Raw genomic sequence first — 27,907 nt, forward strand, 5'->3', positions numbered from 1 at the left:
AGCAGTTTTCCTAGTTTGGCTTTTAAACTCTTGTCTTTCAAGCTCCAGTTTTATTAAGATCTGTTCTAGGAACTAACACCTCAGCGCAGGAAAACCTGAGGTCCAGCACCTGGGTGGGCGGAGCCAGCGCGATCTGGGTAAGTCGGCCCCGCCCCATCCCACTCCTTCACTCCCTTAGGGGCGGAGCCAAGGGACGCTCCTGCGCGCGCAGCTTCAGTTGCCATAGCGGCCAGAGGGGGGGAGACTGGCCCTTTCCAGTTGAGTACCTCCCGGAGAAACAAAACCTAGGGGGCCCGGGCCTCAGCATTGCCAAAGTCAACGGCGTGCGTAGCATTTACGCACGTGACGCAAGCCTAGCCGAGAAGGCGCGTGCGCAACGTGACTGTCAGGGCCCTCTAGCCGGCCCCCGCCCGTGTTTGCCGGGGGCGCGGCCTGGAGGAGAGTTCTGGCCCCCGGTGCCGCGAGGGCCGGTCCAGGCCGCCTTCTTGGCCTCAGGGCGCGCTGCCTTGCTGCCCTGCGGCTGAAGGTGTGGCGGATCCAAAGAGTGACCACCCCAGGAAGCAGTCCCTGGAGCGGAAGTGAGAATGGCTCCCACGAGTGAGGAGTGGGAGTGAAGAAGAGCAGCTTCTCCAGACCCTGGGGGCCCAGGTGGGCGTGAGCGAAGGTAATGCAGGCCGGGTTAGGAGCCTGATCCTCCTTGGACTTTCAGTGGGCGAGGCAGGGGCGGGGACGGCTCGGGAGGGTTTGGGACTCCCTTCCACTAGGCGAAGTGAGATCCTGGGTGCCCTAGCCCCAAAGTAAGCGCTGGGTACACCCTTCTGTTTTCACAGTTCCTGGCCAGAGGAGTTGGAGGAAAACACTTGTAAAACTCCCTTGTATCAACTGGAGAGGCAACAACTGTTGAGATCTTGTGGGGTTTGAGTTAGGTTCACTAGTTTTACGAATTGTGCAAGTGTTCCCTTTGTGATTTTGGGCAGGAAACTACAAATTTTCGTGATCGAGTCTGCAATATAAGAATAGTAATACAGACCCACCTAGCAGAATTATGATGCCACATAGCTTTATGAAGTGCTTAATGAAAGTGATTGAGGATCACATACTGGAAAATTTTTCCATGCACTCTGGAAACTGCAGAGGTTTTTTCCTTCTCTTTTTTTGGTTGTGCATGGAAGTGCTGGAGTGAAGTTAAAATGCATTATTATGATTCGTATTCAAACATGATTAGAGCAGTGATTCTTTTGCAAAGTGTGTTATCCATTCATTCATTCAGTAAGACTTGTTGCTGCTTTACTGTGCCCTAGTTGGCACTGTTCTAATCTCTTGGGATGATATGTAAGTAAACAAAACAAAGATCCTGACCTGTGGAGCTTACTTTCTAGTTTGAGGAGGACACACAATAATCAGTAACCATGAATAAGTTAGAGGGAAATAAATGCCATGGAAAAAAAGAAAGTAAGGTAAGGGAAATTGGGAATGCAAGGTGCAATTTTAAGTAAGTATGTCAAGGGTAGCCTTCATAGAGAAAATTACACTTGAGCAAATACTGGAAGGAAGTAAGGGAATTAGCTGTGCAGATATCTGGGGAAGACCATTCCAGGTAGAGGGACCAGCCACTGCAAAAGTTTTTGGCTTGGAATGTGTCTGGTGTCTTCTGTGATCAGGAGGAAGATTTGTGTGGGTGGAGTGGAATGAGTAAGGGGAGGACTAATAAAAATTAGGTGGTCATACCAATAAAGTATAGTCAGAAACATGGAGGTGTTTGAACTCCTTTACTCCTTCTCAGGCAATTACCTATTTAACATAGGTAAGATTTCACACCTTAATTGCAGCTATTAATTTGTATGTGAAGTTAATGACTAAAATCAGACTTTTTCCAAAATAGAATACATTTGGTTGTAATTGCCAGTAAGTGCTGTGTGAATTAAGAGAGAAGAGCTTGCTGTAATAAAGTTGTATTTGCCCACCTTAGGATTTTAGTAAATGCAGAAATGCCTTCTTTCAGAAAACTGTCTAAATACAATGTAACAGTATAAACACGATTGATCTAAGGTAAGGAAAAAAATGTTGGTGTGTATTTGTGACTTATTAACCTGTATTTCCATGTAATTTGTGAATACAGTATGGTAAATAAATGACTACGAAGGTTCTTATTACTTTAAGGAATTTACAGACTGATGGATTAACTAAAACAAATAAAAAAGAATGAGGGCTGGGGTTGTGGCTCAGTGGTAGAGCACTTGCCTAGCATGTGTGAGGCCCTGGGTTTAATTCTCAGCACTGCATATAAATAAAGTCCATTGACAACTAAGAAAATAGTGGGGAAAAAAGAGAGAACAATATAAGAACAAATAGAACAATACAAAACAAATAGAATTAAGTCAACTGGATATTGTATTTATTATGACAGTTCACCTTTATTTCCCATTGTAATCCTTGAACCAGCAGTGTCTTTTGGGATAGTGATTTGGTTGTCAGTTTTTTTTTTTTTTTAACATCTAACAAATTGAGATTTAAAAAATTGAGATAAAAACAGTTGTAGAATACATTGAATATGCTAAGTAAGTGCAGACTTCATAAACTAATGTACCTATTAAATTGCACTGACAGGTGCCATATGATACTCATTGTCCTATCTATTAAAATTTAGAACTTTTCTAAAACTGCCAATTAAGTCATACTTCTTTCTCTCATATCCTTTTCCTTCCCTAGAGGCAGATGGTTTTGGTTTCTTAGTGTTATAACACAAGCTATAGAGGGACTGTAATTATATTCAGTAAGGATATTTTACAAATTTAAATTTGATGATTTAAAATTCTGCTAAGAAAGTATGTTAAATTTTATAAAGAAATTTTATAATGTAAGTGTGGAGCTGTCTGACTGATCATATGATAGTCAGGAATGTATAATTTATAGAGATATGTCAGAGGGATTATTGGTCATTTCAACATGAAGCAGAAGGAGACTAACCATTCAAGTACAACCTAGTTTACAAGCAGTATAATGAGTGTATAGTCAGCTTTCCATTGCTGTGGCAAAATACCTGAGATAAACAACTTAGAAAAGGTTTATTTTGGCTCACAGTTTCAGAGGTTTCTGGCCACAGACTGATGGCCCATTGCCTTTGGATCTGTGGTGAGGCAGAATATCATGGCTGGGAGTGCATGGAGAAAAAGAGCTTTATACCTCGTACCCAGGATACAAAATGAGAGGAAGGGGCTGGGGTTCCAATAGCCCTTCAAGGGCATGCCCTAATAATCTAACTTTCTTCCACATGGCCCCACCTCTTAGAGGTTCCACTATATTCCATTAGCAGCATGGGCTGGGAAACAAGTCTTTAACACATGTGCCTTTGGGGGACATTTCAGATTCAAACTAGAGCAATAAATTTTTGTCGTGAACTGTAGAAATGATTGGTGCCACCAAAGTGCATGCATCATTGAAATCTGGGCAGAGGATGTATTTAGCAGTAGTAGTTGGTGGTAGCAGAAAGGCTTGATAGAGGGACCAGTACCAGATTCACATGCACCATCACCTCCTAGGAGGAGGTAAAGTATAATGGGAACTAAAAAAGTCTAAAAGACCCTTGTTAGAGCTTGATCCAAAGTCATGTCCATGGATAAATCTCTTTAAGTGTGTGTGTTTGAGGCCATGTGGATGGTGTCACAACCATGGGTAGAGAACTCTGGGAAGAAGCTAGATGGCTTATTATGATAATAAGAGTTGACATTCACTGACAAATATTCTTTGGTATATTCTTTTTATATGCTAGTGTGTTTTATTCTCCTCTAAAACAATGATAAGTCCATTTTTTTTTGATAAGAAGAAACTGAATCCCAAGAGGTGAAGTACTTTTCCCAGACAATTATTAAGCTGTAAGTAGCAGAGCAGGAATTTGGACTCTGGTCTGGTGGATAAAGCTTTTATTTATTCCATATTGCCTTTTTTTTTTTTTAACAGAGTGTTCTGACATTAGCCTTTCCTTATGGGGTTTGTTATAGGTGTGATCAGATTTACTACTGATGAAATTTAACTCACTAATAAATATGATTGATTTCATTTTGTGTTTCTCTTTCTAGATTTGACTTGAAAATGAGTAAGTGCAGAAAGCCACCAGTTCAGCAGTTAGCAAGTCCTGAGACATTCAGCCCAGATGTTCTTGCTGACATTTTTGAACTCTTTGCCAAGAACTTTTCTTATTGTAAGCCAGTTAATAATGAATGGCAATTACCAGATCCCAGTGAGATTTTCACCTGTGACCATGCAGAATTAAATGCATTTCTTGATTTGAAGAACTCCCTAAATGAAGTAAAAAACCTCCTAAGTGATAAGAAACTGGATGAGTGGCATGAGCACACTGCTTTCACTAATAAAGCAGGAAAAATCATTTCTCATGTAAAAAAATCTGTGAATGCTGAACTTTGCACTCAAGCATGGTGTAAATTTCATGAGATTTTGTGCAGCTTTCCACTTATTCCACAGGAAGCTTTTCAGAATGGAAAACTGAATTCTCTACACCTTTGTGAAGCCCCCGGAGCTTTTATAGCTAGTCTTAACCACTACTTAAAATCCCATCGGTTCCCTTGTGAATGGAGTTGGGTGGCTAATACCCTGAATCCATACCATGAAGCAAATGACAATCTTATGATGATTATGGATGACCGGCTCATTGCAAATACCTTGAATTGGTGGTACTTTGGTCCAGATAACACTGGTGATATCATGACCATGAAATATCTGACTGGACTTCAGAATTTCGTAAGCAGCATGGCAACCATTCACTTGATCACTGCCGATGGGAGTTTTGATTGCCAAGGAAACCCAGGTGAACAAGAAGCTTTAGTCTCTTCTTTACATTACTGTGAAGTTGTCACTGCTCTGACCACTCTTGGAAATGGTGGCTCTTTTGTTCTGAAGATGTTTACTTTGTTTGAACATTGTTCAATAAACCTGATGTACCTGCTAAACTGTTCCTTTGACCAAGTCCATGTTTTCAAACCTGCTACTAGCAAGGCAGGCAACTCAGAAGTCTATGTGGTGTGTCTCCGCTATAAAGGAAGAGAGGCTATCAATCCTCTGTTATCTAAGATGGTGCTGAATTTTGGGACTGAAATGACCAGAAAAGCACTCTTTCCCCATAATTTGATTCCAGAATCATTTCTTAAAAGACATGAAGAATGTTGTGCATTTTTTCATAAATATCAGCTAGAGACAATTTCTGAGAACATTCGTCTGTTTGAGTGCATGGGAGAAGAGGAACAGGCAAAGCTGACTAATTTAAGGGATTGTGCTGTACAATATTTTATGCAAAAATTTCAACTGAAGCCTCTTTCCAGAAATAACTGGCTAGTAAAAAAATCTAATATTGGTTGTAGTACAAATACAAAATGGTTTGGACAGAGGAACAGATATTTTAAAACCTATAATGAAAGGAAGATGTTGGAAACCCTTTCATGGAAAGATAAAATAGCCAAAGGATACTTTAATAGTTGGGCTGAAGAACATGCTGTATATCATCCTGGGCAAAATTCTCTTTTAGAAGGAACAGTTTCCAATCTTGAGTGTCACTTATGGCAAATTTTAGAAGGAAAGAAATTGCCAAAAGTAAAGTGTTCTCCATTTTGTGATGGTGAAATATTAAAGACTCTGAACGAAGCAATTGAAAAGTCCTTAGGAGAAGCTTTAAATTTGGATTCCAGGCCAACACAGCAATATTATTGTTCTTGTCACATTTTTTCAGAAGAACTAATATTTTCTGAGTTGTTTAGCCTTACCAAGTGCCTTCAGGAAGAACAGGTTTTAGAACCCAGCAACCAGATAAAATGCCTGCTTGTGGGTTTACCAACACTCCATGATGTAAAAATGAACATACCAGTGGAAGTTCAACTCCTGGAATCAGCTGAACTCATGACTTTTAGCTGTTCCTTGCTTCATGATGGAGACCCAACTTACCAGCATTTGTTTTTGAACTGCCTTCTACATTCATTACAGCAGCTTCATGCAGGAGATATGATGATTTTGCCTGTACTTTCTTGCTTAACAAGATTTATGGCTGGCTTGATCTTTGTACTCCAGAGTTGTTTTAGATTCATCACGTTTTCTTGTCCCACATCCTCTGAGCCCCTGAGAACTTGTGCAGTCTTGCTATGTGTTGGTTATCAGAATCTTCCAAATTCAGTTTTCCAGTATCTGCAGAATATGAATGAATTGTTGAGTACTTTGCTTAACTCTGATGCACCCCAGCAGGTTTTACAGTTTGTGCCAATGGAGCTGCTCCTTAATGGGTCACTACTTGATTTTTTGTGGGATTTAAATGCTGCTATTGCCAAAAGGCATTTACATTTGATTATTCAAGGAGAGAGAGAAGAAATCATCAGCAGCCTTCATTTATGAAATTGAATTTGTTCTTTCTGAGATTCAATTTTGTGACATTTTCCAATGTTATTGCATCTGTTTGCTCTATCAATTTAATATTTTTCATTTTGGGGAAAGACCAACTTTTACATCATCCAAGATTTTAATTCTAGAAAACCATCAGCTAGTTCTGATTTCTAGGATACATGCATCCATATAGAGTTGTCCATGGCAAAAATCTATTCAGTGATGGTATTCACCTCTAAACATGAGGATGTGTGCATTTGGAGAGGATATGCCCATGCGTACACAATGCAATTGATTTGATCTTATCTGCTTAAGATCTGCACCTGTGTGCCTTCATTCAGGGTTTTTTCCAACTAACTTCTCATTGGCTAATGATATTAATAAGTTGATAGCAGTCAAAGGAGGAGGCACTCCTCAGCAACAGGACTTCATTTAGCTCTTGACAGTTTTGGATATCAGGGAACTCACTGTGCCAGATTTCTTGGTATATGCCATTCATTGCTTTTAGACGATGGACTGGATTTTCTTTTATGTTTCAAATGAAACTAGTGTGCTATTTTACAAATATTTTACTAAGTACAACCATGCAACTAATAATAAGACAGCTTCAAACCAAAGATCATGTTTAAAACAATGAATAATTGTGTCTAGTACACTCCTGTATCATGAAAACTTCATTTAACAATGTAGTAGTAATTTTTAACTTCCAGGAAATTATCAGTGAATGAAAAGATTTTTATTTAATTTTAAGGTAATCATTTATAATCTTATAGTCTTATTATATTGGGAATATATGAATGTTATGAACACAGTACTGAAGAAAAATTTAATACTTTCAGAATGAAGTCTCAATATTTAAATTTATAAAATCTTTACTAGATTCTTTTTTCAGTCTGAAAATAGCACTTTATGAAAAGATTAGCCATGAAATGGTTATTTCATCAGTTACATTTGATTCTTTTGAATTGTATGTCTTTAACAGTATGATGAACTTTTTTGGCAAACTGCTTTAAGCAATTCTTCATTATCTTAAAGTTCTACAAACTAGACAATATTTATATTCTCATGTGCATTTTTAGGCATTTTCCGTTATATGAAAAATAGAAGTATTCTCTGATGTATTTGGTTGATAAATACCAATGTGAAAATTTTCTTGTTCTTTGCTATTTTGAGTTCCATTATAGATTCATAAATAAAATCTTTAGCAGATATATTTTGTGTTCATCTTTTTTAAAGAGAATCATGGGAAAGTTAAAAATATAATTGGAAAGACTAAAAGAAGTTTTGAATGAGAGTTAATGTTCCTTCATTTCCTTTGATTTGTATTCATTAAAATTTATTCCTTAATATTGTAGTATTTATGGAAACTATTGCATGAGAAAGATCAAGTACTTAAGGGTGGTGGAGAGAAGAGGGAGTATGGAGGCCTGGAGGTAGATTTTTGAAAGAAATCTCATTTCCTACAGGTGGCCTTTTGCAAGCAGTTCAAGTTATATGATGCTGGAAGTCGAATGGAAAATTGGTTACCAAGGGAAAACCCTCTTGGAAAATCATTTTGCACTTAATAGTCTTGATGCCCTGCTTATAATCAATTTATTTTGCTTATTTTAACCATTTGTTAGAATAAGTTGAAAGCCTTGGTCCAGATGTTGATAATAGAACTTCTAAGCCCTTCAGATAAGTATTGAATGTTTAGTTGTTTTTTTTTTTTAAACACATTTATCTGTATTGGAATCTAACATTGGAATATATTAGAATATATTTTGTTTCTTAGGGCTTTTGGATCAGTTGTTCATCTGATTTATTGGATTGAAATTCCTTTAGAGGTGAGTTAATAACTTGAGGGAGGTTCACGTTGAATTGAATGTAGATGACAGGTACCAATATTTATAGGAATTTCTTTTGACCAAAGGGGAGAAAGAATGCTATCCAAAAAAGGAATGAAAAAGTCTAGTGGATAGTAAGATGTGAGAGATAGTTTATAAAGTATATCAGAGTAATCACAGTTTATTAAAAAATATTTTTCATAGGTCTTGAGATTTCCAATTTAATTGTGATGTTTTTTGAAAAGATTTTTAGCATTCAGAAATTTTTAACTTCACAAATGTGTTTCCTAAAAGCTTGGATGAAAAAAGCTGTTACAAGTTTGATTTTTTTCAGTATTTTGTTATCCCTAAGAAAAAAGGTTTTATGTTAGTGGGGGCTTTTAGTGTAATTCCATTGAAATATTTAAATGCATTGAAAATACCTTTTCTGAAGGAAACTTAAAATCCAAATTTGTGGATTTAACTTCTATCTTTAAAACTTTTTGAGAGATTTATGTTAAATGCTTTTTTTTCTTTTAATTTTTTTTTTTTAGTTGTAGATGGACACAATATCTTTATTTATTTATTTCTGTGTGGTGCTGAGGATCAAATCTAGTGCCTCCCACGTGCGAGGCAGGCATTGTATCACTGAGCTATAGTCCCAGCCCAAATGCTTCTTTTTCTATTCCAAAGATTTGAATGAAAGAAGCAAGGTTAAAATATTAGAAGAGATAAAAAGAAGAGTTTATTCATGATTTGTTATTTTACTTATCTTTGATTAGAGTACCAGGTCTTTAAAATATAGTTATGTGTTGCTTAACAATAGGGATACATTCTGATAAATATAGTTGGGAATTTGTCATGTTAATGTCAGAGGTACTTATATAAAATTATATCGCATGAATATATGAAATCAGTTAATCTTTACATTTTGGGGAATGAAAGTAGTGATAATAAACTCAAATAAAATTCATGTTCATTGACTTTAGAAAAAGGGTAATACTGAAATTAAGTGTTTATTTTTGCTCTCTAAGATGAAAGTGAGAAATAAAATATTTTAGTTTTGTTTCAGTTTTTGAAATTGTTTTAAACAATAAATGATTATAATTTCCCCCCAAACAGTGCATGCTTATAAAGATTTTAAGAAAGCATAAACAGTTTTCTGTTCATTTTTATGTTCTAAAAAATAAAGACATTAAGTATATTGATATGTTTAGGTCTTACTTATATTTGCTTGGTGATCTTTAATTTGAACAGATTGTAGACAATTAAATACTTCTTATTAAAATGATGACAAATTATTATGTACAAATGATACAGATATACTTAGCTAAAAAAATTGTTTATTACATAATTATTGAAAAGAGATGCAATTATTTGGTAACAAACCTCACTCCTATTGGAGAAAACTCATTTCAGAGGGATCTTAGGAGTGGAACTAAATACAAAATAATTTTATGATATGGAAATGAAATAAAAATACTTTGTATTTAATATTGAAATTGAAGATGAATTTCTTTTTGGATGGAGGGCTTTTTTCTTTTGTTTAAAGGGTTGACCTAGTGGAACAAGTAATAAAGTAAAAGCTGGACACCACATATTGTAATTCATGGTATATAGGTATGTTTTGAAAAGTGATTAAAACAATGATTATATAGTGAGGTATTTCATATTTTGAATTTCTAATGAATGCATTCTTTCCCCCGCATTCTCTTGTTATCAAGTCTCTTTAATATTTTCCTTTTCTTATTTTTGGCCAATATGAAAAAAGAAGGTAACTTATCTTTGGATAAGTTCAGTTTCATACTGAAAGAGTTGGAGCTCCTTTTTTTATATTTATTTTTTAGTTGTAGTTGGACACAACATCTTTATTTGTTTATTTTTATGGGGTGCTGAGGATCGAACCCAGGGCCTTGTGCATGCTAGGTGAGCGCTCTACCACTGAGCCACAACCCCAGCCCCAGGGGCTTCTTAATGACTATAGATGTGAAGATGACACCTGTTCTTTACTAGTGAAAAGATTTAGAAATTATCTGTCACTAATGCTTAGTACTTAATTTTACTCCTTTGAGAATTTTATGTAAAAGTCAACATCTGTTTGTGTTTACATATAGGTTGTATACTCACAAATTGTACCTACAATAATGGGTCTGTAATTTTCTTGAGAATCTTAATCATTCTGTCTTCCAGAGTATCTTAATAGGTCACCCAGGTGTAATTATTCTGTGTTCCTTTAAACCAAGTGCAGCAGCATTAGTTTTGCTTGTTATAGATAAAATAGTTAACTGTAGCCATAGTTTTTGATTTATGGCTTTGATTATAGTTTAAGGAAAACATTTGTAAAGATTGTTCTTTTTGTGTTCATCTGTGGAAAAGATTCTACAGATCTTTGGGGAAAAGGCTATATTTCATGTGCTTCTGTATCTTTTTGCTATTTAGGATTATATTTTAACACCAAGTTATTTTACTGGGTAGGACAGATGCATTTTTCTGTCTGTACTTTCAAGAACTTATATTTTTAGTGACACCCAGAATTGGAATATCAGTTTGCATATTAGATTAGCTTAGAAAATTCAAGGTAAGTGTAAATATTTCTTTGTATGTTTCTTTTATATAAGAGTAACCATCATTCCTGCATCCCCATATGATAACTAGTAATATTAATCTCTTCCTTAGCTATTGTACTTAACTGCTTGAGCAATACTTGAAGTGATCTTACACAGCTTTTTTTTTTCATTCTTCTGTTTTCTTCCCAGGATTATGAACTCATCAAGAACATGACATGTATTTATTTTTTTAATTGATTTTATTTTTAAAATACACGACAGTGGAATGCATTACAATTCTTATTACACATATAGAGCACATTTTTCGTATCTCTGTATATAAAGTATGTTTATACCAATTCATGTCTTCATACATGTACTTTGGATGGTGATGTCAATTACATTCCACTATCATTGCTAACCCCCTACCCCCTGCCTTCCCCTCCCCCTGCCCTGCCCTACTAGAGTTTGTCTATTCCTTCCATGTTCCCCCTCCCTACCCCATTATGGATCAGTCACCTTATATCAGAGAAAACATTTGGCATTTGTTTTTTTGGGATTGGCTAACTTCACTTAGCATTATCTTCTCTAACTCCATCCGTTTACCTGCAAATGCCATGATTTTGTTCTCTTTTATTGCTGAGTAATATTCCATTGTGTATATATGCCACATTTTTTTAATCCATTCATCTACTGAAGGGCATCTAGGTTGGTTCCACAGTTTAGTTATTGTGAATTGGGCTGCTATAAACATTGATGTAGCTATGTCCCTGTAGTATGCTGTTTTTAAGTCCTTTTGGGTATAGACCAAGGAGAGGGATAGCTGGGTCAAATGGTGGTTCCATTTCCATTCCAAGGAATCTCCATACTGCTTTCCATATTGGCTGCACCAATTTGCAGTCCTACCAGCAATGTATGAGTGTGCCTTTCCCCCCACATCCTTACCAACATTTATTGTTGTTTGTATTCCTAATAGTTTCCATTCTGACTGGAGTGAGATGAAATCATAGAGTAGTTTTGATTTGCATTTCTCTAATTTCAAGAGATGATGAAGATTTTTTCATATATTTGGTAATTGATTGTATATCCTCTTCTGAGAAGTGTCTGTTCAAGTCCTTGGCCCATTTATTGATTGGGTTATTTTTTATTTTTTTTGGTGCTTAGCTTTTTGAGTTCTTTATATACCCTAGAGATTAGTGCTCTATCTGATATGTCAGGTAATAATTTGCTCCCACGATGTAGGCTCTCTATTCACAGATAGTTTGTTTTGCAGAGAAGAAACTTTAGTTTGAATCCATCCCACTTATTGATTCTTGGTTTTAATTCTTGTGCTATAGGAGTCTTATTAAGGAAGTTGGGGTGTAATCCCACATGATGAAGATTAGGGCCTACTTTTTCTTCTATTAGATGCAGAGTCTCTGGTTTAATTCCTAACAGACTGGTAGACCAATGGTAAAGATCAGAGGACACAGAGACTAACCCACAAAATTACAATCATCTTAGACAAAGGTGCCAAAAACATGCATTGGAGCAAAGATAGCTTCTTCAACAAATGGTGCTGGGAAAACTGGAAATCCATATGCAACAAAATGAAATTAAACCCCTATCTCTCACCATGCACTAAACTCAACTCAAAGTGGATCTAGGACCATGTATTTATTTTATATGCTATATCATCACTATAGGTTTTACAGGAAGCTACTTGATAATTTTTTTAGAAAACTTTTAAACATGCCCAAAATAAAATGATATAACAAACTCCCATGTATCCTCACTTAGGTTTCATAACTACCAGTGTTTAGCTGAATTTGTCTTCCTGTACTTTTTTTTCCTCAGAGTATTTTCAATTCATGAAATGCATACCTTAGAGAACAAATAAGCCCTTTATCGCACTTCACAAAATCACTCAGTTATCACTCAGTACCCAGTCCATGTTCAAGTTTTCCATACTGTCTCAAAAAGTGCCTTTTTACAGTTGTTTGGTTCAAATAAGGACTCAGGAAAATTTTATACATTGCATTTACTTGATGTGTTTCTAAGTGAAGAGTTCCCCTTATTACTTCCTGCCCCCCAACACTTTCCATGACGTTTAGCTGCTGAAGAACTGGCTATTTGACTTCTAGCCTTTTCTACATTGTGTCATTTGGCTGGTTATTTACTTAGGCTTACTTAAAAAAATTTTTTTGGTACCAGAGATTGAACCCAGGTGTGCTTAACTACTGAGCCACATCCCCAGTACCCCACCACATCACATACCTTCTTTTTAAAATTTTGTGACAGGGTCTCAAAAAGTTGCTGAGGGTCTCACCAAGTTGCTGAGGCTGGCTTTGAACTTGCAATTCTCCTGACTCAGCCTCCTAAATTTCTGGGATTATAGGTGTGTGCTACTGAGCTTGGCCTAGGATTACTTTATAATTGTAACTCTATGCCCCAGATTTTCTATAAATTTGCAGTTGGATCTAGAGAGTTAAGTACTTTTTATCACTTTGCAAAGCACAAAATGGCTAGTGTGGCCCTTTCTAAGTGTCAACTGGATCCACCAATTATTAAGTTTTTTTTCAGGCTTTGATTTAATAGGTATCATATCCATTTGAATATTGATAACTAGCTCCATTATTGGGGTTTGCAGAGTAGTGTTTTTCTAAGCATATTTTTTTTTTTTACTGCAGTAACTGACTTTTATGGAGATGTGCTGAAAGTATCAACTATTAGTTGGGGAAAGCTGGACCGATGCTTATCAATTTCTGGAAAAGTAAATTGGTATATTAGCAACTTTGAAAAGTGACCAATGAGGTTTTATGTTTGTTTGTTTGTTTTTTTTTTTTATTCCCAGTCAATGAGGTTTTGTGGTTGTGGTTATTTTAAACTTATCTAGGGACTTCTGGGTTGCTATATATTTGTATTTTAATCCATTACAACTATTGTTTTTGATGCTCAAATTATTCAGTTTCGGCTTAGGTGGGTAGAGGAACGGCTCTTTCATATTGATGACTGTTATTTTAAAAATATTATTCAGTTTTTGATAACTCCCATACATGCTACCACTTTTTTTAAATTTATTTTTTAGTTGTAGGTGGACACAATATCTTTATTTCAGTTTTATGTGGTGCTGAGGATTGAACCCAGGGCCTCATGTGTGCTAGGCAAGCACTATACCACTGAGCTACAACTCCAGTCCCATGCTACCACTTTATATGCTGGTTTCATATTGTATATTTTCTGCCCAGAGCCACCATCATCCTGGCTTTGCTGGGAATGTCTGTAGTGCAGTATATCTCAAAACTTTTGGTCTTGGGCTACTTTCACTCTCATAAACATTGAGGAACCCATAGAGCTTTTGCTTATAGGGACTGATATTTTTCATGTCAGAAATTAACAGAATAATTTTGTTTTATTAGTTAAAATGATAATGTCAAACCATTACATTATCATAATTAATATTTTTAATGAAAAATAGCTTAAAGATTTTTAGTAAGAAGTGTGACACTGTTTACATCTTTGCAAATCTTTTTTATGTCTCGATAAAAGCAGACAGCTGGACTCTCATCTGATTTCACACTCAATCTGTGGCACTACATTGTTTTGGTTGAAGGGCTTAATAAGATCTGTCCTCACATAGTAAGTAGTTGGAAAAGGGAAGAGTAATTTTAATAACCTTTTAAGATAATATGGGTATTCTCTGATACTGTGTCAAAACATGACAGATGATAGCGTCCAAAAAATTGGTTGCAATGAAGAATCTTTATATAAATGAACTTTTTCTGCTCTGCTACACTAAAATCCACTGGTCTGTCTTACACTTTGGATGGGCCGGTCGTGTTTGTCCAGGCGATTTTTTAATACTACAAATTTGTCATTTTGGAGGTATTGGTTCACTGAGTAATATAGATCTTGCCAATGTTGATTTGCAAATATTTGATTATACAGTATTAAAAACTCAGATTTTAAACATCACCACGAATCTCAGCAGAAAAAATTCTATTGTTCAGGGTAGTGAACACAAGTTTTTAAAAATTTTAATTTTCACTTGAATGCTTAAATTTTATCATGATAACAAGTGCTGACAGTAGGTTTCTTTGAAGTGACAGCTCACTTTATTTGTTTTTGAGAAAATGTCTGCCAAATAGTCAAATCTGAATAAATTTGTCTGCCAGTTGTTCTTTTAAGTAGAAATAGTGTTCCATGAAAAATGCACAACTTGAGTTTGGGACTCAGATCACACAACTGCTTTTCCTGGAGGCAGCTGTTTTACTTCAGTATGCAGCAGAAGCTATAGGTGTACTTTCCACTTCTCTCCCAAGAATATTAAAGACATGTCCTAAGGTCAAGACTAGTTGGGGCTCAGGTTGCAACTCAGTGTTAGAGTGCTTGCCTAATGTGCACACAGCCCTGGGTTTGATCCCCAGCACTGCAAAATGAAAGACAACAAAAATAAATTAAATTAATTAAATTAATATAATTTAATTTAATTAATAAATTAAATTTAAACAAATTCATCAAGCACCTTTTCAAGTAAAAATGCTTATCCCTCATCATGAGTGTGTGTGATGAAACACAGCACACCTACCAGTATAGTTTGGTGCCATGACTTTGCTTGGACTAAGATATCAGCAGTTTTTCCCACCACTTCTTTTGTGTCATTGGTGTTAACCATTAACAAAAGAGGGCTAGGAAGTCCTCAGTGGTAGAACACTTGCCTAGCACATGTGAGACTCTGCATTAGATTCCCAGCTAGTGGGTGGGAGCGGGAGGGGGAAAATAAAGCACCGTGGAAAAGGAAAGAATGATGTCTTGCTTTTATGATGAAAATATTCAGACCCTTGAAAGAATCCATGGGCCATACTCCTAAGAACTGCTGCTTTAGTGTTTTCCCATTACAGCAGCTGCTGATTTTGTTTAAAAGTTTACTTATTTTTTTATTATATTAAAGGGGTATTAATCCTTTGGTTTTTAAAAAGATTTTAAAAATATAAATGGGTATTTAAATTTTTCTATTTTTTTTAGATCTGTAGAGATGAACCTACTTTTCTTTTTATTTCTATTATATTGTATTAATGGATGTCCTAATATTAAATAAGTAGTACTTGATTATGATGAGTTATTAGATTCTGTTTGTTAATTTGTGTGTGTATTACTGGGAATTGAAACCAGGGGGTTCTATCACTTAGTTGTATCCTCAGCCCCTCTTAATTTTGAGATAGGGTCTTGCTAAATTGCTGAGGCTGGACTTGAACTTGCTAAGCCTCCTGCCTCAGCCTCCTGTGTAGCTGGGATTATAATTATACACCACTATACCCAGCCGTGTGCTAATATTTTGTTTACAACTTTTATACCAGTATTTGTGAGATTGATCTGTTTTTCATGTATATGTGTATGCAACCTTTGAGTTTAGAATCAATGTTAAATTTAGAATAAATGTTAAAAATAATTTTGACTTTTTTTTCCAGAATCCTAAAATAGTTTAGTATTTGCATCATCTGATTTTTAAAGGTTTAGAAGAATTCTATGTGAAAATAGTCTAGCCTGGTTTCTTGTTGGCAAGAGAGCATTTTTGTGATTTTCTGTTATTTCCTTCTATAAAATTCATCTATTTAGAGATTTTGTCCTTGTTAGTGTCAGTTTTGGCATATATTCTTGGAATATTATTTGTTTAATCAAGATTTTCTTTTCTTTCTGTTTTTTTTCATAGAGTTTTTGAAGTCATCTCATGATTTTAAAAGTAATATTTCTGTTTGGAGCTTATTTCTTTCGCTTACTGTGTTTGAATTAAGCGTCATTGCTTAATTTTCACAGGATCAGCATTTTGGTTTATTTATTAGTTTTTCTGTTTTCTAACTCACTAATTTTTGCTTTTATTTTATTTATTTTATTCTACTACTTTTAGTTTGCTTTGCTCTCTTTTTCTAGAATTTCCAAGTGAGATACTTAATTCAGTTATTTTTACTTTTTGTTAATAAAGTATTTGAACTGCTCCTACAGATTATGATTCATCATGTATTTATTATTATTTCCAAAATATTTTGCACCTTTGTCTGGTCAAAGAGGAAAATCCTTGGACCTAAGAATTAGTTTACTCTATGGGGGTGGGGAGAGTGCATGCGATTTGCCCATCTGTAATCGGGTGACTCTGGAGGATGAGACAGGGGGATTGCAAGTTTGAGGCCAGCCTTAGCAACTTAGGGAGACCTTCTTTAAACATTAAAAATAAAAAGGGTTGGGGATGTTGCTTAGTGGTAAAGTGACCTTTGGGTTCAATCCCAGGTTAAAAAAATTTTTTTTAAACTTCTTGTTGGGAGGGCCTATTGATTTTTTTTATCATCTTGGTTTTCTTGTATGGTGACCTGAGAATCCATTTCAAACTGAAATGGATTTTCTGAAACTATTTTCAAGAAGTTCGTAACATTTTTCTTTTGGCATAATAATTTATCTTTTTTTCCTCTTTGGCCAACGTTCCATGAGCATTTGTAATTATATATCTTTAAAATCTATATTGTTTATGTTGTTTTGATCTCCTGTATTTTTTTCTTAACCTTTTTTTTTTTAAAATCTATTTGACTTGTCTTAGACTGAGAGAGGTGGGTTAAATTCTCATATTTTCACATATGTAGGTCTATTTCTCCTTGCATTAAAGTTCTGCTTTTGAAAGTTATTGGTTTAATATTGGATGCATAGATGCTAGTAGCTGTTATTCTTAATCATGAATTATAGTCTTTGAGTGGGGGGCTGTATCGGGGATTGAACTCAGGGGCACTCGATCACTGAGCCATATTCTTAGCCCTATTTTGTATTTTTATTTAGAGGCAGAGCATTCTTTCCAGCTCTTCAGCTCCTGAGTGGAATACAGAAGGCTGATCCTTCTTTTTACCCCTATAATATTGTAATATAGGGTGAGTATTGTTCTGTTTCACACGTAATTATTAATGGCATCCCCTTTGACTCAGTAGTTTTTGTGTTTGAATTGTAGGTCATTTGATCACCCTGTCTACTGATCATTTGTCCTTGAAAATATTATATAATGAGGTTTAACCAGGAACATATATCAAATTTGGACAGTTATTTATCTTAGATAAAAAAATCAAACATTGGAGATCATTTTGGTAATCTTAAAAGGACATGGGAAGGAAATGTGTATGTGAAAGACACATCAACCAAATTTAATGTGTAGATTTTGGATCTTTTTTCAATTTGAAAGATTTTTGGGGGGTAACTCAGTATTGATCTCAGGGGTGCTCTACTACTGAACTATATCCCCTTTTTAGTTTTTAATTTGAGACAGACAACTTAATTCTAAGTTGTCTCAGTAAATTGCTGAGGCTAGCCTTGAACTTGTGATCTTCCTGCCTCAGCTTCCAAGTTGCTGGAATAACAGGTGTGCACCCCCATGACTATATCAAAAGAATGTTTTTAGAATGTCAGAGACATTTGAACATGGGCTAGGGATTAGAAGATATTTAAGAATCATTGTTATTTTGTTAGATATTACAATGGTATTTATTTTAGACACTTTATTTGTTGGAGGTAGTTTTATGTATTTGTAAGTAAAGTGGTATGATGACAGGGATTTATTTTGAAATACTAAAAAGGTGAGGAGAGAGTTGTAATAGATAAAAACAAGAACAGCAAAATGTTGATAATCACTGGAGCAAGATGACAGGTACATGGGGTTTGTTATTTATCATTTTTGTGTGTTTGACAATTTCTATAATAAAGGCATAGAAGATAAAGATATGATCATAAACCTATGTTTTAAAAAGTAGGTTGATTATTTTATAATCCAAACTGATCAAGTGACTTTTTGTTGTGGCAGATCAGAAGACAGGCAGCCATGCCTACAAAATTCACTTGAAAACTTCCTGTTTCAGTGATTGTTGGGTAACCCAGATGATCTTTGATATGACAGGACATATCAGGAAGGAAACAAAGAGGTAAAATACCATGGTTTCAATGCAGTTCAGTCCTACAGAGGCATCCTGGATGAGGTTGGGGTACCGCACTTGCAGATGACCCATTCAGACTGCCTCAGCTTAATGTCTATTTTGTGCAAACATCTTAGAAGGAAGGCACTGTTCTCTTTTCCCTTTGACCCAGACCCTCACTGTCTCTTCATTTTCTCCTGTTTATAATATGGGAGACAAATGCCTTGAGAAAAAACAAGGTTATAAACCCCCTGGGGAGAGGACTGTTTACTCTTTTGACCTAATACCATTACTGGCACACAAAAGACATTAAATGAATATTGTATGAAGAAATGAATGAAAGCATTCACATTTGCTGCTTGGCAGATAGAAGGAACCTAATGAATGCTCTTTGTTGAATTGAATTATAACAGAATTGAGAAGAGCATTTTACAGTTCATATCCATTTAATGTTGGAGCTCTTCAAAATCTTTGGAAGCCGTCCAGATGAACAGAATCAGCAGTGTGATGTCTATGACCAGGAAAGGGAAACCAAAATGAAGTTCAGTTTCATTTAAAGCTGATAGAACAAGACAGAATGACATGCATGTCACCTTTCTTTCAACTATGTCCATAGAAATGATTAGGCCTCTAGAAGTCCTCATCCTATACTTCTGCAAAGAAATTGGATAATTTTGTAACATCCTGTCTACAAAAAATCTGGAATGACAGGTACCCTTAAATAAACAGGAGTAATTAATCATGGTGCTGCTTGTTTTGATGAGCATGCAAGAGTGACAAGTTCATAATAAATCTCCAGCTTGTACCAGGAAGGTGGCTAAGGAGGTGCTGTGGTTTAATTTACATCTTTGGAAGGCACCAAAGATTTAATAATCTCCCTGCCTCATACATCAAACTAATATTCATGAGGCAAAATAGCAAAACATTTTAAGCTGTTAATCTGAGAAGTAATAAAATCCTCTCTCAGATCACAAATAAATTGACTTTCTGGTGGTCTCGATAGAACTCTAGTATGTGTGATTTATTCAGATTCTAAAGCCGTTCAGGACCACTGGGAGCCTTTGCTGCCGAGCTGGTCAAACTGGGAATGCCATGGTAATTGCCAATCTCATCAGAGGTCCTCTGAGGGCAGTGACTGAGCTTGGATCTACTGAATAATTTATTTTACCTTTGTGGTCAGCTACAAATAGATTATAGAACACAAACATATGAACCTGAGACTCAGATCTAAATAGTTGGTTTTGGTTGGATTTTAATTATCTTTCTGCTTGTGTAGTACTTGTTCTTAAGAGATCTGACGCTGATTTGAAGTTTCTAATTTTTAAGTTGGGTATGTTAACTACTTAGATAAAGTAGAATACCAGAAGGGGAAATCACCTTCATGGTATGATGAGCCACTTGTGAAATCTAAACAATATTCAGATTTCCAGCTCTTCACTTTTTAAGCAGCTGAGCTTTGGAGTTCATTGTCTTTACTAATTTAGAAAACATTCTCCTTATTAATGCTGATATGGAAAATACCATCTTCCTTTAAAGAATGGGCCATGATGATTTCAGAAAAGGAGGCAAACAGAGTTATGTGTGTTCACAGTGTGTATATGTGTATTTATTGCTTCAGTTTGTCATGAAATAATTTATATAAGGAAATAGATTGTAAAATGTCATCTGTACTCATCTTTTTACTAATGCTACTTATAATTTCAACTGGATCATTAGTGATGCTTAATTTACTTAAATGGTCAAAGATCCTAAGTGGTTGACATAAAAATAGCCAGTTTCCCTTGCCCCATCCCTCCAGCCCCCATGGCTCTGATTCACAGTTGTAAGTTAGGATTGCATTTGGTCATGTCTTCCAGAGGTGTACTGACTGGCCTAGAATAAACCTTAAACCATAACTAGCTCATCCAGCCAATTTAATAATAAGAAAAATACATGTCATTCCAGATTTAACCTGGCTGCTTCTGCCTGCCTGCCTTCGTCTGAGGTAGGCTAAATTCTCTTGGTCAAAGGAATTCAAGTGGAGCCAAGTGACAGAAGCTCAGAGGAAAATCTCCTCCTTCAGTAATTCATCTAGCAAACATCGCCTGAGTGCTCTGTGTGTCAGGCACTGCCTTAGGTTCCAGGATGTAAAGACTCAGTGTAAACACCATGAAGGATGGAGGCAGCACTGCACAGTTTTCCATTGCTACTGCAATAAATTCCCACTGACTCAATAGCTGAAAAAAATACAAATTGAGTATCTTACTGTTCTGAAGACCAGAAATCTGAGGTCAAGGGTTGCCAGGGCTGTCTGTGTTCCCTTCTGGAGGCCTAAGGAGAATCTGCTTCCTTATCCTTTCCACACTTTAGAAACCATCTGCCTGTCTTGGCTCTGGGCCCTGTTACCATCACTTCAACTCTTGTGTCTTTTGTCACATAACCTCCTACTCAATCTGATCTGCCTCCCTCTTGTACAGATCCACGTGATGATATTGAGCCCACTTGGATAATCCAGGATAATCTTCCCACCTCAAAACCATTAATCTAATTGCATTTTCAAAGATCCATTTTCATATAAGGTAACATTCAGAGGTTCCAGGAATGAGGATGTGGACATTTTTTGGAGGTGAGGGGGGTGGATTTTTATTCACAGATTTAGGCATTGGATTGCTCTAAAACTTTCTAACTTAATATGAATGTTTAAATAAATGTCTTAACCTTTTTGAGTCTTACTCAGTCTTATCTGCAATAGAGTAAATAATGCCCATCTCTTAGGATTGTATAAAGATTAAATGTCTGAAAGCAATTAGCACCATGTCTGACACATAGGACAAGTTCAATGGATGGGAAATTTTTGAATTATTGTTTTTATGATCCAGTGATGAAAGGGTACAATCTCACCTTTTGAGGACTTCTAAATCTAGAGGTGAAGATGAACAGGTAAACAAATAACTAAGTCAGTGGGAGGCAGTGTGGTCAGGGCTATATTTGTCTCAGACTACAACAGTTTTCTTCTTATGACTTCAGTCTTTTATAGATGATTACCTAACACTTGAGTTGTGAAGTGAAAGAAAGCAGGACATAAAAGTTTGTCTGAAGCTATGACTGGCATGAAATGCCAAGTACCAGAAGATTGTGTATTTTAATTTTAATGTCTTCTTTAAGAAACAACAATTTCCTGGATGTGAGATATTAAGTTAACACTCTTGGACTTGAAGCATATGTCATTGAACAAGTTAGGGCCTTGGAGGGCTAAGACAGTACTGATGGTAAAAGGAAAAACAATAATGTAAGAGGGAAGTTGAGAGTTCATCCTGTTCCTCTGTCTTCCTCCTCCTTTCCTCCTTTCTTGACTTACATTCTCTACCTCCTTCCAAGGGAAAAGAGGGCCAATCTGATGGGAAGTATTCCAGGATGTTAGCTGGGCCACGTTTACTCATGTCCAGTCTTCCTGTGTATGCAAAAGTCAACACTTTGAGTGTCATGCAGTGTCTCTCCTGTCCATGTGGCTTGAGAGTTGAGGGGCAGGGTCCACTTTTTTCTTTCTGTGAGCAGCTGGCCTGAGCACACATGTTCTCCCTGTTCTTTCTGTCTTTTTTGCTAATTTAATCCTCACCCTACCTAATTGTAGCAGCATGTAACACAGATTCCTCACTTGATGTCTATAACACCACTTTCTCTTCACATCTACTGCTTTGTTATGGTTTGGATATGAGGTATCCCTCAAAAGCTCCTGTGTTAATAATGCAGGAATGTTCAGAGGTGAAGTTAGATTATGAGAGCTGTTACCTAATCAGTCCATCCTAGTTTGAACAGACTAACTGAATAATAACTATAAGCAGGTGGGGGACTGGCTAGAGAAAGTAGGTCACTGGGGGTATCTCCTAGAAGAGTTCATCTTCCCTGAAGCCTCTTAGTCCCTCTTTCTTTCTCTCTCTGCCTCTTGGCTACTATGATTGGAGCAGCATGCCTCTACCATGCCCTCCCACCATGATGTTCTGCCTCACCTTGGGCCCAGAGCAATAGAATTGGCTCACTGTGGTCTAAGTCTCTGAAACTATGAGCTCAAAATAAAATCCTCAACTCCCCTAAATTGTTCTTTGTTAGGAATATTGGTCACAGTGACAAAGAACTGACTGACATGCTTCTGAGTTAACTTTGCTGGGTCTTCCGTCTCCCTGACTTAATATTCAAGTACCTCAAGCTCCAGTCCCAAGACTTCTGCTGTCTCAAATTTTTATGGATTTAAATATCTCCTATATATTGATGATGCCCGGAATCATCGTCTTTTGCTGCTATAACAGATTATTGCAACCTTTAATCACTTAAGAAAATACAACTTTATGACTGAAAGAATGATCAAGGCTCATCGTTGGAGAAAATGCCTGTTTATTGAGGACTAGCTCTGCATATTTATAGAGCCAGGGGTGGTTTGACAGTTATGACAGAATGGTTTGACAGTTGGCATGGGGTGCTTTCTGATTGGTGGGTAAGGATCATGTGAGTTAGCAGGGCTCACCATTGGACGGCTCTTCTCGGGGGATGGGGAGGTTAGTCTTTGGAGCTGGGGCTCCAAAGTTCTGTAGGTCAGAGGTCCGGCACAGATCTCAGTGGGCTAAAATCAACCTGTCAACAGGGCTTTATTTCTTTCTGGATGCTGCTGGGGAAAATCGATTTCCTTGCCTTTTCCAGCTTCTAGAATCAGCCTGCATTCCCCAGCTTGTTACCCCTTCCTCTGTTTTCCAAGCCAGAAAAATCTTCCTCTCTGACCTTCCCTTGACCACAGCTGGGAAAAGTTTTTTGCCTTTAAGGACCCTTCTGATGAGGTTAGGTCCACTCTGACAATCCAGAATAATCTCCCTGTCTCAAATTTCAGACCTTAATCACATCTACAAAGTCCTTCACATCTGTAATTAATGTATTCACAGGTTCCGAGGATCAGAACACATACAACTTGGGGGACATTATACTACCTATCACAATGCGTAAGTATACATCTCCTGCTTAGACCATCTCCTATATATATTTAACTATATATTTAACCACATACTTAGCATCTCCATTTGAATGTTTAATAGATATCTCAACCTTTATTGTCTAAAACTGAGGTCCTGAGCAACTTCTCCAAAACATACTTCTCTCAGAATTCTTTATTATGTCAGTTGATGGAATCTCTGCCCTTAAAGTGGCTCAAAGCCAAACTCTAAGGATTACTCTTGGTTTTTCTCTGACTTTTGCACATATATCTGAGGAGAGATACCTACTTCTCCATCCTTTGCATCTTTAGCAGATCCTGTTGGCACTACTTTTAAATGATACTCATAACCTGATGGCTTTTCATGTCTGTCACTGCTATCGCCTTGTCTTAGTGAACATCATCTTCCATTACAGTAGCTTTCTAACAGTGCTTTCTCCCCTTCATTCTGTATTCACAAAGCATCCAGAACAATTTTGTTAAAATATACGTTGGATAAAGTCATTTCTCTGTCCCAAACCCAAAAAGTATTTCCCATATCATCTCAAAGTAAAGTACTGAAAATGTCCTACAAGGCCCTGCATACTTTGTCTTGAAGGCATTCTCCTTATGTCTTTGATCTTCTTTCCTCCCTTTACCTTGCTGATTTTGCTCAGCCACAGTAGCCTTACAATTTCACAAATACTCAAAGCATATTCTCACCTCAGGATCTTCACACAAGCTGTTTTCTCTGCCCAGAAATCTACTCCCACATACCCACCGGAAAACCACATGGCTTCCTCTCTTACCTCCTCCCAAAGTGTTTGCTCAAACAATATCATCTGGCTCTAATTTTATGGTTAAGAGGATTCTGGAAATTGACTCACTTGCCACTTGTAAATGTTTCTACTAGAACAAGTAAACTCACATATCTGTCACTCAGTGCCTACAATAAAAAATTTGAAATAAAGTTTGATCATTTTCTCATTTATGATTCAAGGAAGTTAATAAAAGGATTAGATTATCCCTCTTCAACCATTGTCCCCCTACACTAATCAGTGAGCTATTGTAATGCAATGTAACTTGGGGTATGCTATATTTGTTTTGCCATTTTTAGGAGTCCATGGATGAGGAGAAGAGACAAATTTCAACAGGAGAGTTGAGGAAATAAGGTATCCTGAATTTTGTTCTATTTTTAAAAGGAATTAATTCAGTGAGCTGGGAAGGAAAGACTTTTCCTCTGAATTTTTCAAGATCCAAAAATTGATTACAGGTTTTGGAAAGAAATATAAATAATGAACATGGATCTTTTGTGTGTGTGTGTGCAAAGAAAAGGAGGAGGAAAGGAAAGGGAAGGAAAAGGGGAAGGAAGGAGAAAAAAAGAAGGGAAGAAAATTACTGATTACCAGAATTGTGCCAAATGGACACAGAAACAGTGTGGAAATCAAGAGGAAAAAGTCACAACAACTGATTGAAGCACATCAAATATAAAAGTATCTGATATATAATTTCACCATTGGAAATTTCTGTGGCTTCAACTGTTATTCTGAAAATTAATAGCGATTCAGAAGCAAGCTGTTCTTCTCTTTCCTATATAAATTATATAGCAGATGAAGAAAGTTATTCTTTTTATTGTATTTTTTTCTTATTTTGAAACAACCTCAAACTTATTGAATGTATCAGGTATAGCAACAGAAACTATATCGCCCTTCCTCTTGAGCCATTGAGAATAAGTTTCCAATCTGAGGTCCCGTTGACCTCTATAGACTTTAATGTTAATTTCCTACAAATAAGGAGACTCTCTTAGATAGTCTTAGCAACCATCAAAATTAGGAAATTAACATGGATATTCCAGTTGTACTAATAAATAACATCCTTTATAGTGAAAGGATATTGTTTAGAATTATATATTTCATTTAGTTAATGTCATAGAATGTCACAGAACTGAGCTGAGGCCTTTTGCTTCTTGTCGAGTGGAACATCATTTCGATGAATCTCATGATGTTCACTTTGATCACTTGATTAAGGTGGTGTCTGCCAGGCTTCTTCATTGTGAAGTTACTTTTTTTCTCTTTGTAATTAGTATATCATGAGGAGTTGTTTGAAAATATTTGAATATCTTATTCCTCATCAAACATTCATTTGTATCAGTTGGATTCATGGATTCTCATTTTATTCAATGAATTATATATAAACTACTACTATAATTATTTATTTTGGTGCTTAAATTTCTCTGAGCTGAGAGACCTGGGAGCTCTATCAGTTTGGCTTCTGTGTCCATTTGGCAAATCCATCTTTTTTTTTGAGTACTTCCTTGCTCAATGTTTCAAACACATCTGGTACTCTTCTTTCCCCAACTCCTTTTCTTTAAATTTTAAATTTATTTTAAAATATTTTTTAGTTGTCAATGGATCTTTATTTTAATTAATTGATTTATTTATCTGTGGTGCTGAGGATTGAACCCAGGGCTCACATATGCCAAGCAACTCCAGCCCCTTACCCTGACTCTTGCATAAGCCATTTCTTCAAGGATCCCTGGTTCCTTTTAGTGGAAAAGAGGATTTGGAAATCAAACAAGTTTTACCACCATTGGAGTATTATAGTTCCTAGCCCTTTGATGTAGAAGTAGAGAAAATATGTATGTGTGTGTGTGCCTGTCTATGTATATGTGTAATGCAATATGTGGATCTTATTTGTATTCTGGTCCAAATGAACCAATTATGAAAACACACTTTGAGATAATTGGGAAAAATTTATATGAACTGAGGATTAGATGACATCAAGGACTTGTTAATTTTGTTATGTGTAATAAAGACATTACAATTATATTTTAAAAACTCCTTTCTGAGAGAGGCAATTGACATATTTATAAATAAGTTCTGTCTGCCTAATTTGAAATGAGACTCAAGGTTGGTATCTGGAATGTCAGATGTTTAGACATGCAGTGTTTAGAGCTCATTTAATCCAAAAGCTGCTTGTTAAGGTTAGCTTCTATCACAAGCCCCCTTTTATAAGACATAAAGATTTTTTTTATCACATCTGGAGCATATTTGTCTCCTGACCTTCAGTTTGGTGCCTGGTATACATCTGACCCCAAAGGTAGATCTGATAATTGGGACATTATAATGTATTCTTGCCATTGGCTCAGTTCATTTGACATCAAAGGGTTATTTAGAACCAAATGCAAAACCTATCCTTCATGGTCCTGTCTATGAACTGCTGCTGGTGTGACTAGAGAAGTTGATACAGACATAAGGCAACCTGTCGCTGACTGGGTACGGGCCTGGGCCTGCAGTCTCTACAGCTGTTCCCTCCTTGTTAATATCCTGAGCAGCCGCATGGCAAGCTATTTAGTGCAAAATAATCCATCAGTTAATCCCTTTGTTATTGGTCTTTCAGATGCTTTTCTTTGATTGATGCTATAAAGGGATTGGAAAATGGCATGGCACTTGTTACAAACATCTCTTAACATTATGGTTGTCCTGCCTATCCCTCCAGTGAGCCACAGGAAGCTCCAGAATCCAGAGAAGAGTGACAACATTCGGAGCTAGTGAGACAAATAGTCTGCTGATTACACACAGTTCCTTTAACATCGGCAGTGACTTCGTTTCCCACTCCAGGAAACATACCAGAATGCCAGTGAGCAAGAAGGCTAACCTCATGTCCTCTAACTATAAAGAAAAGTAAAATGATTTGAAACCTTCAAAACTTGGAACATTGCTAACAAACCAGTGTCAGGATATCATGGTTCAGAGCTGTTGCTCCAGTGGAACACTTTTAATAAAGAAAAGAAGTGAAAAACAGTATCTGTACACTTCCACGGAATTGTCCAGAGGCTGACTCTTGCCTGACTCTTGCCAAAGCTGAAAAATCCCCTGGAAATCTTCAGCTTTGCACTTAATTACCACCTCCTTTGGCTGTTTCTCTTTTGCTGCTTTTCTCTTTCCCCTGTGATTCCTTTCTTGTTGCCAAACACACTTTCCCTTCCAGACACCATCTGCTTTCAGAACATATTTGCATTTTCTTTTTCCTTCCCAAAGTGGCCCTTCTTTGGGGGCTATGTTTCCCCTCACCAGGCTGCTGCTAAGTTACTCCTTGGATTGGTAGGAAGGCAGCCATGGCTTGCAGAATCAAAATAGAGCTGGAACTCAACAGAGACATTTTTCTGAACTTTGATGTATCCTTTGTGTTCTGGTGCACCTGCTCCCTTAAGAACCTCGGAGCCTAGGGATTGGTGTGTAGCTGGCCTTTAAAATATTTTTTGTTTGTTATTAAACTTCAGAGAATTCCAAAGTGTATATAAGAGAAACTGATTATCATTCTCCAACA

General features: G+C 36.5%; 1 protein-coding gene across 2 annotated transcripts; it reads left to right on the plus strand.

The window, feature by feature from the left end:
• On the plus strand, positions 1–27,381 carry Cmtr2 (cap methyltransferase 2). 2 transcript variants are annotated; one of them, XR_013430980.1, is made up of 7 exons: positions 1–664; positions 4,077–8,204; positions 17,528–17,616; positions 18,537–18,654; positions 23,553–23,609; positions 24,696–24,750; positions 27,077–27,381. XR_013430980.1 is itself a non-coding variant. In XM_005318402.5 (2 exons), exon 2 carries the CDS (start codon positions 4,090–4,092, stop codon positions 6,388–6,390), a length of 2,301 nt encoding a protein of 766 aa, XP_005318459.2. In that variant the 5' UTR covers positions 1–664; positions 4,077–4,089; the 3' UTR covers positions 6,391–9,685. The 2 variants fall into 2 exon arrangements, 1 of the variants encoding a protein (XP_005318459.2); XM_005318402.5 differs by lacking the exons at positions 17,528–17,616; positions 18,537–18,654; positions 23,553–23,609; positions 24,696–24,750; positions 27,077–27,381 and having other exon boundaries at positions 4,077–9,685.
• The last annotated feature ends 526 nt before the right edge of the window (positions 27,382–27,907 follow it).

This window comes from Ictidomys tridecemlineatus, chromosome 15 (genome assembly GCF_052094955.1).
Source record: "Ictidomys tridecemlineatus isolate mIctTri1 chromosome 15, mIctTri1.hap1, whole genome shotgun sequence".
In the NCBI taxonomy this organism is placed as follows: Eukaryota; Metazoa; Chordata; class Mammalia; order Rodentia; family Sciuridae; genus Ictidomys; species Ictidomys tridecemlineatus.

Coding starts and splice junctions, on each gene's coding strand:
- Cmtr2 (XM_005318402.5), top strand. CDS start 4,090: ATGAGTAAGTGCAGAAAGCCACCAGTTCAGCAGTTAGCAAGTCCTGAG.